Source organism: Oncorhynchus mykiss, chromosome 10, assembly GCF_013265735.2.
Source record: "Oncorhynchus mykiss isolate Arlee chromosome 10, USDA_OmykA_1.1, whole genome shotgun sequence".
Lineage (NCBI taxonomy): Eukaryota > Metazoa > Chordata > Actinopteri > Salmoniformes > Salmonidae > Oncorhynchus > Oncorhynchus mykiss.
The window spans coordinates 8,078,808-8,093,427 of record NC_048574.1 but is presented as its reverse complement, the minus strand read 5'-3'; the positions used below and the strand labels follow the sequence as shown (position 1 = coordinate 8,093,427).

General features: G+C 43.5%; 1 protein-coding gene across 1 annotated transcript in view; it reads left to right on the top strand.

Annotated features, from left to right (window-relative positions):
- Nucleotides 1-1,167: 1,167 nt before the first annotated feature.
- LOC110534844 (sarcoplasmic/endoplasmic reticulum calcium ATPase 1) overlaps nt 1,168-14,620 on the top strand; it is a 110,913-nt gene continuing 97,460 nt past the window's right edge. Inside the window, exon 1 of the mRNA XM_036989612.1 lies at nt 1,168-1,660. Within this exon, the coding sequence (XP_036845507.1) occupies nt 1,543-1,660 (118 nt within the window). The 5' untranslated portion in view covers nt 1,168-1,542. The remainder of the gene's footprint in view (nt 1,661-14,620) is intronic.

The following is a 14,620-nucleotide window of genomic DNA, read 5'->3' as shown; positions in this document are numbered from 1 at the left end:
TGGCAAAATGGATTGAATTACAGGAAAATACTTGTAAAACTGCACATTTATTTTCTCTGAATTTATAGAATTTCATGAAATTTGTTATAAAATTGCTAAATTTTCTCTCTGCCCAATGGCAAAATGTGTAGAATTGCATAAAACTTGCTTTAAAATGGAAACATTTTCTCTGCACCCCATGTTAAAATGTGTAGAATTGATGGAAATGAACTTTAAAATTTTGTTTTTTCTCTCTGCTGTTAAGGGGGGGGGGGGGGGGTTTGCCGCAAGGTGGAGGGGCCCATCCAAATATTGCTTAGGGACCCCAAAACGCTAGAGCCGGCCCTGGATTCAAGGATGACCCAGGTGCACACTGTTCAAGGACAGTAACTCACTTACCTAACTAGCTCATAGTGTGAAGTGAAGTGCTATGTAGGAGTTGCATGTGGGCATTAGATTAGTCAACATTTGATTACACTCAATTGGCAAACTATTTCCAGAGATGTAGACTACAGCTATTCCAAGAAGTACAAAATCAGGAAAGTCTCATTTTCTACAATTGTGTTTAGGAGACTTTTAAATAAGCTGTCCAGTGTTTCCAGAAATATTATATATAATAAATTACAATATGAGTGAAATAGTTCTCCTTAAAAAAAATGTAATTAAATATGTTTTAAAACAGCTTTTCTGTGTTTGAATGCTATGGCCATATCACAACAACAGAATGGTCTGGGCATATACTGGTCAATAAAAGTATTACTGACAAGTAAACAGCTGATTGGGCAGCTCAGCCAATGAGACGTCTCACACAAAAACATGACGCCATCCGCTACGAGGAAATAGAAAGCAAGTTTGAGGTGGGATTTTTGAAGTGTTTTTTTCCCCCCTCTCATTTATGCTTTTGTCATAAATACAAGTATAGGACGAGTCAACCACGTTTTTGGTGTTATGAGTAACATATTATGAGCTTTTAAAAGTGAGACTTTCTTTGCACAAGATGATGTGAAAAAAAGGGAAGAGATCCATAACCCCAAGCATGAACTGATGACATATGAAACATTTGTATCTTGAGAATGACATAATATTACCTCCTGTGACTTTTCATATGCATAAGACCTATAGGCCTAAACCGAGAAGACACGGGCGGTCCGTATTTGGCTTATCAAAACGATGGGAGTTTAGCAGAGCTTTACACTCAGGTAATGACAACCAATAGGAAGGCATGCGAGTGTTCGAACACGCTCACTCACGAGAGAGGCGGTCCCTACGCCGTCCCAACATATCACACCTTGTGGTTTGATGAAGTGCTGACTGCAGTAGGATCTATTGGGCAATAGAGTTGTCTTGAAAAGGAATCCGGCGGTACAGCTCCAATTGTCGGCTCGCAGAAGAAGAGGCAGGTGACCGTATAGCAGGCAGAGCCACCTCCGCTTGGCAGTCTGAACGCAAGGCACATCGGTGGAAAACGACTGTATATTAGACCTTTATTGTCGTAATAGATGTTCCATATTTAACTACATGCCTTTTAATTTAATTGTTTAGTTAGTCTGTTCTCCCTCCGAGATGGATAGCGCGCACACGAAATCCGCATCTGAAGTTTTAGAGAACTTCAGTGTGAACGAAAACACTGGACTCACACTTGAACAAGTGAAATCTAATTTTGAAAAATATGGACCGAACGGTGAGTAACATTGTTGCTGTTTACTGTTATTCAGTTTACATGGTTGAGTGTTAAATGCCATTTTTTCCACAGTCACGGATATCATTGAACAGTTTAGGGAAGTTGTAATTTTACCACGGTCACGGATTTCATTGAGTAGTTTAGGGAAATGATTAAATTAAATGGTTAAATGATTTCCCCGCGCCTTATTGAAAAACACGAATATCTGTCGCATACATCCTGCAAATGTTTCTTCCACCCGACATCTTTTGACTGATCTTATGCTTGACGCTACTGTCCGTTGTTTCATTTTTTTTTATCACACTTCACTGAGCTACATTGAGTTTCTCGCTTTAAACAAAGTTGTGTGTAAATGGGGAAACAACGCACTGAACCCGATCGCTCCTTATCACGGATAACTATTACAACCTTCAACCAGATTAATAGAATATGCTATTATTGTAACACCTGTATTTAGGCTGGACGTCTATCGCATCGGTTTTGTAATGCATTCATGCATGTATATTATTTTGTGGGGATGGGGGGGGGGGGGGTAGACTAGTATTATGGCACGTTCATCAACGACAATTATTAATTAAGAATAAGTGCAATACTGTAACAATTTCATTTGGGGCTATAGTCAACAATAGGAATAGCCTTTACACATTATGGTACCATCTAGCTTTTTGATCATGACTCTGTTCCATTACATTACACATAGTCATTGGACTAAGGCACATTCTATACGGGGGGTTTATTGGATGCTCGGGTCTGGACATTAACATGCATCGCTTGCAATATATGCAAAATTACCTTATATTTTCATATCAGCGATCCATAATTATATATATTTTTAAAGGGTAAACGTGATACATACATTTTCTATAGGGTTAGGGTCCAACGTAGCCATATTTCCATGTTACAGCGCTTTTCTACGGAAAACAGACAGAAGACCGTGGACTACCTGTGCGAATGAGCTTTCTGGCTCTTCCGAACACCTGTGTGTAAACGAAAGATGGACGCCACAAACGTGTTGTCACTGAAAAATACTGTCGGCTGCAACTACGTTAAAACAGTGTACATACAGTAAGTGTGCGTTTTTCCATTTAAAAAAAAAAAAATCATTTTAATGTGATATTAAAAGTACAGGGATTTATGTGTCTAGACCCGTACCTCATTTGGTAATCGATTCCCGTTTATAGAGGAGGAAGTATTTGGATGTTTTCACTTCCGGAGCCAATTCGCTTTTTAAACAGAACATGTAAGGTCCTTGGACTAAGGAGTAACTTTAGTCTTGAGCTAATTGGAGAACAACTATTCACCCTTTAATTTAAATATAAATAGGTAACATATTATTTATTACATGTCATTCCTGCTATGGACAGTCTACTATTTCATGTGAATGGATATTTCACACGAGAGGCAGTCAATCAAGTTGATAAGGAGGAAGTGTTTCTGTGGGATAATTCTGTAAAATACACAACTGATAGAGAGAACTTGATTTACCTGTTTCCATTTCAACCCCATTAGTTGTAATACGCATGGTTAATACTCTAGTTTTGAAGTTACACACTCATGCCATGGTAGGCTACTGTATCAAGGGGAAGATACTGGCATTTAGTGATAATTATGGATGCCACTATGGCACCACCATTAATTCTGGATGCCACTATGGCACCACCATTAATTCTGGATTCCACTATGGCACCACCATTAATTCCACTATGGCACCAACATTAATTCCACTATGGCACCACCATTAATTCTGGATTCCACTATGGCACCAACATTAATTCCACTATGGAACCAACATTAATTCCACTATGGCACCACCATTAATTCTGGATTCCACTATGGCACCACCATTAATTCTGGATTCCACTATGGCACCACCATTAATTCCACTATGGCACCACCATTAATTCTGGATTTCACTATGGCACCAACATTAATTCCACTATGGCACCACCATTAATTCTGGATTCCACTATGGCACCACCATTAATTCTGGATTCTACTATGGCACCACCATTAATTCTGGATGCCACTATGGCACCACCATTAATTCTGGATGCCACTATTGCACCACCATTAATTCCACTATGGCACCACCATTAATTCTGGATTCTACTATGGCACCACCATTAATTCTGGATGCCACTATGGCACCACCATTAATTCTGGATGCCACTATTGCACCACCATTAATTCCACTATGGCACCACCATTAATTCTGGATTCTACTATGGCACCACCATTTATTCCACTTTGGCACCACCATTAATTCTGGATGCCACTATGGCACCACCATTAATTCTGGATGCCACTATTGCACCACCATTAATTCCACTATGGCACCACCATTAATTCTGGATTCTACTATGGCACCACCATTTATTCCACTTTGGCACCACCATTAATTCTGGATGCCACTATGGCACCACCATTAATTCCACTATGGCACCACCATTAATTCTGGATTCTACTATGGCACCACCATTAATTCTGGATTCTACTATGGCACCACCATTCATTCCACTATGGCACCACCATTAATTCTGGATTCTACTATGGCACCACCATAGTGGCGCCATAGTGGAATGATAACATTCATAAGTTGAGGAAACTCTTTTTATCTACTTCTGGGAGGAAGGGGAACAACAGCGCGGAACAACAGCGCTGACTTGTGTGAAATCTGCACTGAAAACAAATATTCAGGACCATCCCTCAATGTGCTCAAAGGGGTGTTTCTATAGTCTACAACCTGTTGATGATGCAGTATATTGGTTCACGTCTTTTCCTCTGTGGATTTATTGGATCAAAGCCTTCCGCTAAATCCTTAATCAGATGTAGATGTGGTGCTGCTTAATGGATGTGTTACTGAACTTGGCACCTTTACAATGGTCCTGAGTCTTTGGCCTGATTATTTTTTGCATGGTGGCTGGAGCCTTTTCACTATAGAGGAGCTGTGCTGTGCTGTATCATTAGAGAGAACCAGCAGTCCTTTGTTGCACGGAGCGAAACCTACCCAGAGATCTGTGTGTTGCTGTGACGACTTCATGGAAAAATAAACATCTGGTTACACATCTTTCGTTGCTAGTTGTGAACTGACTTCCCGTGTGTGTGTGTGTGTGTGTGTGCTCGTAGATATGTTTGCTTAAGGGAATACCCTTTCCTCTCTTGGCTGTAAACCAGGGTTGCGTTCAGTAGGGCACAACGTTGTGGAACGTTCAGATATAAATATATTCTGTGGAACAAACATGCCTCTCGGACATGTAGAAGAAGCAATCTTGTCAGATCTATTCATGAAATGTCTATCTGCAAAGTTCAACTGTGTATTTCCTGCTGAACGTGACCAATGTCCCGCTCTCTAATCCCTCACAGCCAACAACACAAGGAAAAGGAAGTGTTAATTTAAGTTTTAATAGCTACACCACTCAGCTGAGATATGTATGTGGCACACTGAACGGCTCGTTCCCCTCTGCCGACAAACCCACCACAGCCTGCCTTTTGTAGTTGACAGCAACGACTCACTGTACTTGGATTACCAAGTCGGTTACAGCGACTCACGCCAATGAGTTTGGTGGTGGTTGCAGGGAGGGAGCCGCTGTTCAAAGTGTGTGGGTGGCATGCTTTTCTGTTACAAACTAGAGGTCGACCGATTAATCGGAATGGCCGATTTAATTAGGGCCGATTTCAAGTTTTCATAACAATCAGAAATCGGTATTTTTGGGCGCCGACTTTTTTTGTTGTTGTGGTATTTTATTCTTAAAAAAAAAAAATGATACCTTTTATTTAACCAGGCAAGTCAGTTGAGAACACATTCTTCTTTTCAATGACGGCCTAGGAACGGTGGGTTTAACTGCCTCGTTCAGGGGCAGAACAACAGATTTTCACCTTGTCAGCTCGGGGGAACCAATCTTGCAACCTTACAGTTAACTGGTCCAACGCAATAACGACCTGCCTCTCTCTCGTTGCACTCCACAAAGAGACGGCCTGTTACGCGAATGCAGTAAGCCAAGGTAAGTTGCTAGCTAGCATTAAACTTATCTTATAAAAAAACAATCAATCATAATCACTAGTTAACTACACATGGTTGATGATATTACTAGATATTATCTAGCGTGTCCTGCGTTGCATATAATCTGACTGAGCATACAAGTATCTAAGTATCTGACTGGGCGGTGGTAGGCAGAAGCAGGCGCGTAAACATTCATTCAAACAGCACTTTCGAGCGTTTTGCCAGCAGCTCTTCGTTGTGCATCAAGCATTGTGCTGTTTATGACTTCAAGCCTGTTAACTCCCGAGATGAGGCTGGTGTGACCGAAGTGAAATGGCTAGCTAGTTAGCGAGCGGTAATAGCATTTAAAACGTCACTCACTCTGAGCCTTCTAGTAGTTGTTCCCCTTGCTCTGCATGGGTAACGCTGCTTCGATGGTGGCTGTTGTCGTTGTGTTGCTGGTTCGAGCCCAGAGAGGAGCGAGGAGAGGGACGGAAGCTATACTGTTACACTGGCAATACTAAAGTGCCTATAAGAACATCCAATAGTCAAAGGTTAATGAAATACAAATGATATAGGGGGAAATATTCCTATAATAACTACAACCTAAAACTTCTTACCTGGGAATATTGAAGACTCAAGTTAAAAGGAACCACCAGCTTACATATGTTCTCATGTTCTGAGCAAGGAACTGAAACGTTAGCTTTCTTACATGGCACATATTGCACTTTTACTTTCTTCTCCAACACTTTGTTTTTGCATTATTTAAACCAAATTTAAAATTTTTCATTATTTACTTGAGGCTAAATTGATTTTATTGATGTATTATATCAAGTTAAAATAAGTGTTCATTCAGTATTGTTGTAATTGTCATTATTACAAATAAAAATAAAATAAAAATCGTCCAATAATCGGTATCGGCGTTGAAAAATCATAATCGGTCAACCTTTATTACAAACCCTCCATGATTACTTCTCGCTCTCTGACACCGAGATGGATTGTTTTCATAGGGAGAAAACAGGAGCTGTTCCGTAGTTCGTTTATTATTACACCTGTAGACAACATGACCACAAACAAACAAGTCCTGCAAACTAATCTCTTACTGGTGAACACAAACAGGATTAGGCAGGCTATTGCTGTATGGCAGTGCCTTTGGGCTTGGGGAACTCGTAAGGCCATAAGCCTAATTATCAGAGAGTTCTCAGTCAGTTTACCTGGTAAAAAAAAGGGTAAATAAATAGTCCGCTGTGCATGAGGGCAATATTTCTGAATATTTATAATGTAATTTAGGAGTAACTAAAAAAAATAAAAAGGTTATGAACTAGGGAAGCCCCTTGTTCCTTCAAGCGATCTGCTCTGCTGTAGCAGGTACTGGCAACACTCCAGGGGAATTATATATCGGCCAGTTTCTTAGACACAGACATAACATTCCTACGCCAGTACAGGACGCGAGGCCTGTTTCAAACTTTGTCTGGCTCTGGAACTCCTGGATGGAGGGTTCGTTAGGCACTGAATGGAAACTAAAGTGGACTATCTGGATTTATAGTTGTTTTCTATTGGAAAATATTTTTTTTCTACAGTATTCTCAGATCACGACCATGGGCTATGTAGGGGAGACTCCTCCGTTTTAGATGATACATTGTCACCGTTGGTAGTGTCAGAGGTGCGTTGTGCCTTGGTGTTACTGTTATCCTAGCATAGCACACACATTCAGTAAGGCCTGTCTTACCCCTAGTCAAAACCTGTGGTGTCATTATGGAAGCCATGTCTCCTTTTATTCTGAAACTGTATGGGGGGGGCATTTTGTTTTGTGACCGCAAGTTTTAACCCTGTGTTTTACATACTCAAAGCTGAAACATTTGGGTGGGTTGATGACATTAACATGGTCAAAAACATTGGTTGTCACTTAATGAGTTGGTTTCAATAGTTACAAACGGTGACAAACACTAGCAAGCAGAGTATATCTCAGTTCTTTCCTTCATGTTAAGAGGACCTTCTGTCCACACAGACCAGTGGGACTCGCGCTTAGTGTCCTTGCTACTTCAGGCCACACACACCCACACCCATCCGGTAATATGTAGTGTGTCATTCACAAGAATAATTACAACTTCTCTTTTTGTCTGCTGGTGTTACTTGTGAAGACCGCGACTCTGAGCGTGTGTGTAGTGAAAGAAGACAGTACGTTCAGCGTGCAGAGGGGCCCGTCTATGACAAAAGATGTTGCTTTGAGAACGTGTGTGAGTGGTGACTTGTATTTGCAGCTCGCACCCCCAACCACATGGGGGGTGGTTTAAAAAAGCATTTTTTTGTACCCCTGTGTTTGTGTAAGAGAAATGGGCCAGCACGCTGACTCTGTCGTCTGGCTGGGGCTGCTGACTTAATATTTGTAGAACACAGACCCTAACCCTACCCTAGGGAAAACACAGACCCTAACCCTACCCTAGGTAAAACACAGACCTTAACCCTACCCTAGGTAAAACACTAACCCTACCCTAGGTAAAACACTAACCCCACCCTAGGTAAAACACTAACCCTACCCTATGTAAAACACTAACCCTACCCTAGGTAAAACACTAACCCTACCCTAGGTAAAACACTAACCCTACCCTAGGTAAAACACAGACCCTAACCCTACCCTAGGTAAAACACAGACCCTAACCCTACCCTAGGTAAAACACAGACCCTAACCCTACCCTAGGTAAAACACAGACCCTAACCCTACCCTAGGTAAAACACAGACCCTAACCCTACCCTAGGTAAAACACAGACCCTAACCCTACCCTAGGTAAAACACAGACCCTAACCCTACCCTAGGTAAAACACAGACCCTAACCCTACCCTAGGTAAAACACAGACCCTAACCCTACCCTAGGTAAAACACAGACCCTAACCCTACCCTACGTAAAACACAGACCCTAACCCTACCCTACGTAAAACACAGATCTTACCCCTACGTAAAACACAGATCCTACCCCTACGTAAAACACAGATCCTACCCCTACGTAAAACACAGATCCTACCCCTACGTAAAACACAGATCCTACCCCTACGTAAAACACAGATCCTACCCCTACGTAAAACACAGACCCTACCCTACGTAAAACACAGACCCTACCCTCTGTAAAACACAGATCCTACCCCTCTGTAAAACACAGATCCTACCCCTCTGTAAAACACAGATCCTACCCCTACGTAAAACACAGATCCTACCCCTACGTAAAACACAGATCCTACCCCTACGTAAAACACAGATCCTACCCCTACGTAAAACACAGACCCTACCCTACGTAAAACAGACTAGGGTTGAATGGCGGAAACCTGGTTACCAAGATTTACGACCCAAAACTATGGGTGATGGCATTGTCATGCTGGAGGGTCATGTCAGGATGAGCCTAAAGGAAGTGTACCACATGAGGGAGGAGGATGTCATCCCTGCAACGCACAGCATTGAGATTGCCTGCAATGAGAACAAGCTCAGTCCGATGATGCTGTGACACACCGCCCCAGACCATGACGGACCCTCCACCTCGATCCCGCTCCAGAGTACAGGCCGCGGTGTAACGCTCATTCCTTCGACCATAAACGCAAATCCGACCATCACCCCTGGTGAGACAAAACTGCGACTCGTCAGTGAAGAGCACTTTTTGCCAGTCTTGTCTGGTCCAGCAATGGTGGGTTTGTACCCATAGGCGACGTTGTTGCCGGTGGTGTCTGGTAAGGACCTGCCTTACAACAAGCCTACAAGCCCTCAGTCCAGCCTCTCTCAGCCTATTGTGGACAGTCTGAGCACTGATGGAGGAATTTTGTGTTCCTGGTGTAACTTGGGCAATTGTTATTGCCATCCTGTACCTGTCCCGCATGTGTGATCTTCAGATGTACCAATCCTGTGCCGGTGTTGTTACACGTGGTCTGCCACTGCGAGGACGATCAGCTGTCCGTCCTGTCTCCCTGTAACGCTGTCTTAGGCGTCTCTTGATATGAACATTGCAATGTATTGCCCTGGCCACATCTGCAGTCCTCATGCCTCCTTGCAGCATACCTAAGGCCTGTTCACGCAGATGAGCAGGGACCCTTGGCATCCTTCTTTGAGTGTTTTTCCAGAGTCAGTAGAAATGCCTATTTAGTGTCCTAAGTTTTCATTACTGTGACCTTAATTGCCTACCGTCTGTAAGCTCTTAGTGTCTTAACGACCGTTCCACAGGTGCATGTTCATTAATTGTTTATGGTTCATTGAACAAGCACGGGAAACAGTGTTTAAACACTTTACAATGAGATCTGTGAAGTTCTTTGGATTTTTACAAATTGTCTTTGAAAGACAAGAGTTCTGAAAAAGGGACGTTTCTTTTTTTTGCTGAGTTTATGAATGGAATAGAACTGTTAAATGATATTGGATGTCTAAATGTAGCTTCTCTATTGCCTTGTCTCCCTCCGCATGGTGAATCACCAATGTTCAGGGTGGGGGACAGACCGCCCGTCTCAAAATGGAGCACAGTCCTCAGCTATAAGGCCGTAGACCAATCATCTCATGGTAACTTTTTTTTCTTTTGACAGGCAGGTAGGCCTACAAGGGGGCGGAGTTGCAATCTACTGCAGCGTTCTGTCATGCTATCCAGGTCTGTGCCCAAACCATTTGAGCTTCTACTTTTAAAAATCCACCTTTCCAGAAACAAGTCTCTCACCGTTGCCGCTTGTTATAGACCCCCTCAGCCCCCAGCTGTGCCCAGGACACCATATGTGAATTGATTGCCCCCCATCTATCTTCAGAGCTTTTGCTGTTAGGTGACCTAAACTGGAACATGCTTAACACCCCGGCCATCCTACAATTTAAGTTTGATGCTCTCAATCTCACACAAATTATCAATGAACCTACCAGGTACAACCCCAAATCCGTAACCATGGGCACCCTCTTAGATAGCATCCTGACCAACTTGCCCTCCAAATACACCTCTGCTGTCTTCAACCAGGATCTCAGCAATCACTGCCTCATTGGTTGCGTCCGTAATGGGTCTGCGTTTAAACGACCACCCCTCATCACTGTCAAAACGCTCCCTAAAACACTTCAGTGAGCAGGCATTTCTAAACGACCTGGCCTGGGTATCCTGGAATGATATTGACCTCATTCTGTCAGTAGAAGATGTCTGGGTATTCTTTTAAAAGTGATTTTCTCACAATATTAAATAAGCATGCCCCATTAAAAAAATGTAGAACCAGGAACAGATATAGCCCGTGGTTCACTCCAGACCTGACTGCCCTTGACCAGCACAAAAACATCCTGTGGCGTACTGCATTAGCATCGAATAGCCCCCGCATTATGCAACTTTTCATGGAAGTTAGGAACCACTATACACAGGCAGTTAGGAAAGCAAAGGCTAGCTTTTTCAAACAGAAATTTGCATCCTGCAGCACAAACTCCAAAATGTTCTGAGACACTGTAAAGTCTATGGAGAATAAGAACACCTCCTCCCACTGCACTGAGGCTAGGAAACACTGTCACCACCGATAAATCCACTATAATTGAGAAATTCAATAAGCATTTTTCTACGGCTGGCCATGCTTTCCACTTTGCTACCCCTACCCCGGTCAACAACCCTGCTCCCCCCACAGCAACGTGCCCAAGCCTCTCCCATTTCTCCTTCACCCAAATCCAGATAGCTGATGTTCTGAAAGAGCTGCAAAATCTGGACCCCTACAAATCAGCAGGGCTAGACAATCTGGACCCTCTCTTTCTAAAATGATCTGCAGCAATTGTTGCAACCACTATTTCTAGCCTGTTCAACGTCTCTTTCGTATCGTCTGAGATCCCTAAAGATTGGAAAGCTGCCACAGTCATCCCCCCCCTATTCAAAGGGGGAGACACTCTCTAGATCCAAACTGTTACAGACCTATATCCATCCTGCCTTGCCTTTCTAAAATATTCTAAATGCCAAGTTAACAAACAGATCACCGACCATTTCGAATCCCACCGTACCTTCTCCGCTATGAAATCTGGTTTCCGAGCTGGTCATGGGTGCACCTCAGCCACGCTCAAGGTCCTAAACAATATCATAACCTCCATCGATAAGGGGCAATACTGTGCATTCATAGACCTGGCCAAGGATTTCGACACTGTCAATCACCACATTCTTATCGGCAGACTCAACAGCCTTGGTTTCTCAAATGACTGCCTAGCCTGGTTCATCAATTCATTTTCAGATGGAGATCAGTGTGTCAAACCGGAGGGTCTGTTGTCCGGACCTCTGGCAGTCTCTATGGGGGTGCCACAGGGTTCATTTCTCGGGCCGACTCTTTTCTCTGTATATATCAATGATGTCGCTCTTGCTGCTGGTGATTCTCTGATCCACCTCTACGCAGACGACACCATTCTGCGTACTTCTGGCCCTTCTTTGGACACTGTGTTAACTAACCTCCAGATGAGCTTCAATGCCATACAACTCCCCTTCTGTGGCCTCCAACTGCTCTTAAATCCAAGTAAAGCTAAATGCATGCTCTTCAACCGATCAATACCAGCACCTGCCTGTCGGTCCAGCATCCCTACTCTGGACGGTTCAAACTTTGAATTTGTGGACATCTACAAATACCTAGGTGTCTCTCCTTCCAGACTCACATTAAGCATCTCCAATCCAAAATCAAATTCCTATTTTGCAACAAAGCCTCCTTCAGTCACCAAACATACCCTGGTAAAACTATCCTACTGATCCTTGACTTTGGTGACGTCATTTACAAAATAGCCTCGACACTCTACTCAGCAAATTGGATGCAGTCTATCACAGTGCCATCTGTTTTGTCACCAAAGCCCCATATACTTCCCACCACTGTGACCTGTATGCTCTCGTTGGCTAGCCCTCTCTTCATATTCTTCGCCAAACCCATTGGCTCCATGTCATCTAAAAGTCTTTGCTAGGTAAAACCCCACCTTATCGCAGCTCACTGGGCACCATAGCTGCACCCACCCGTAGCAGGCGCTCCAACAGGTATATTTTTCTGGTCACCCTCAAAGCCAATACCTCCTTTGGCCGCCTCTCCTTCCAGTTCCCTGCTGCCAATGACTGGAACGAACTGCAAAAATCACTGAAGCTGGAGACTCATATCTCCCTCACTAACTTTAAGCTCCAGCTGTCAGAGCAGCTCACAGTTCACTGCACCTGTACATAGCCCATCTGTAAATAGCCCATCCAACTACCTCATCCCCATATTGTTATTTTTTGTTGTTGCTCCTTTGCACCTCAGTAGCTCTACTTGCACATTCATCTTCTGCACATCTATCACTCCAGTATTTAATTACTAAATTGTAATTACTTCGCCACTATGGCCTATTTATTGCCTTATCTCCCTTATCTCACCTCATTTGCACACACTGTATATAGACTTTTTTTTTTCTTCCTATTCTGTTCTTGACTATATGCTTGTTTATTCCATGTGTAACTCTGTTTTTGTCGCTTTGCTTTATCTTAGCCAGGTCACGGTTGTGAATGAGAACTTGTTCTCAACTGGCTTACCTGGTTAAATAAAGGTTAAATGAGTCAGTCACAGTCAGAGGCCTTCTGAATGTTGAGTCACTGAGCTAAGCAGAGGCAGCATTGAGCTACACACAGACCCTTCTATCTGTCAGTGCTGCTCAGTCTTCACTGAATTAGACTTGATCATGTGATTGGTTCTTACTGCTGTCTTGTTGAGGGGCCTGATGGTATCCCAGGTGGTAGTTGGTTGGCTCTGTTGAAGCAGCTCAACTCTCTCTGTGTGTGTGTACCGTATTTTACTACACACACCGCCCAGCCCTAGAGAACCCCCCCATGCCTGAGGTACTGATGCTATATTTGGTTAATTACTTTAGATACTACTAATAGAGAAATACATCTACATCTTGAGTTTAACAACCCAAAATGGCCGCTTCTCATGCCAAGAGTAGTAGTGAGTAGTGCGAGCCACAGTTGGACCAGGTAGGCTCTCCCAGTCCACTCACCACAACTCTAGTAACGTTACATCGCTCCAGGCCACGGGTGAGCTCTCTGCCAAATCCTCTGCCGTATCTCTGTCTCTCACGCACAAAACCGGAGAGACAGGCATTCACACACACACACAAAGACGGGGAGGGAGACAGACCCAACTACCCTTAAACACTAAGTCAGCCTCCAGCCTCTCCTGGGAAGGAAGGTGCACTCTCCATTTATATTAAATGAGTGACATCCACTGAGTAGACACGATCATAGACTGCCAGTCAATGATACGTCTGACACTTACCATTCACATCTAATACGTCATCTGGTTAATGTATGTAGATTTACAGTGGGGGTAGAGGAAGGTCACCAGAGTTCACCTTTGTGTAATTTCTAGACCTGACCTGTTTTCACAGACCTTAGCCACAGTCAGTCCTGCTGCAAGGTCTTTAACTATGAGACCGACAGAGAGAGAGAGAGTTGGAGTGCTTGCTGACTGCTCTGCTCTCTATGGCCTTTTTGCCACAGCCGCTGACTGGCTGCTATTTCTTTGACTAACTCTGGCTGTTTTCTTGAATGCAGCAGTAGGCCAACGGAGGGCATCTCCTGACCACCTGCTTATTGCCCCACTATAAAAGCCAGTACCAGTTCCCTCGGTTTCAGAGATTAGCTTTTTAACTATTTAGTCTATGGGGTTACTATGCTGCACTTGCTGTTAGATGCCTAGAGAGCCAGTGCGTGACCCCCTATTAGGGCTTCCGAGTGGCGATCTAAGGCATGGTTCGATTCCAGGCTGTATCACAACCGGCAGTGATTGGAGAGTCCCATAGAGCGGCGCACAATTGGCCCAGCGTCGCCCGGGTTCGGGTTTGGCCCGGGGTAGGCCGTCGTTGTAAAGTAAGAATTTGTTCTTAACTGATTTGCCTGGTTAAAAAAATCTATAATTAATTTGTGAACCACATTTTGACCTATTCCCTTAATGGTGCTCTGGTCAAATGTAACTTTTTAACTATTTAGTCTATGGGGTTACTCTGCTGGTCAAAAGTT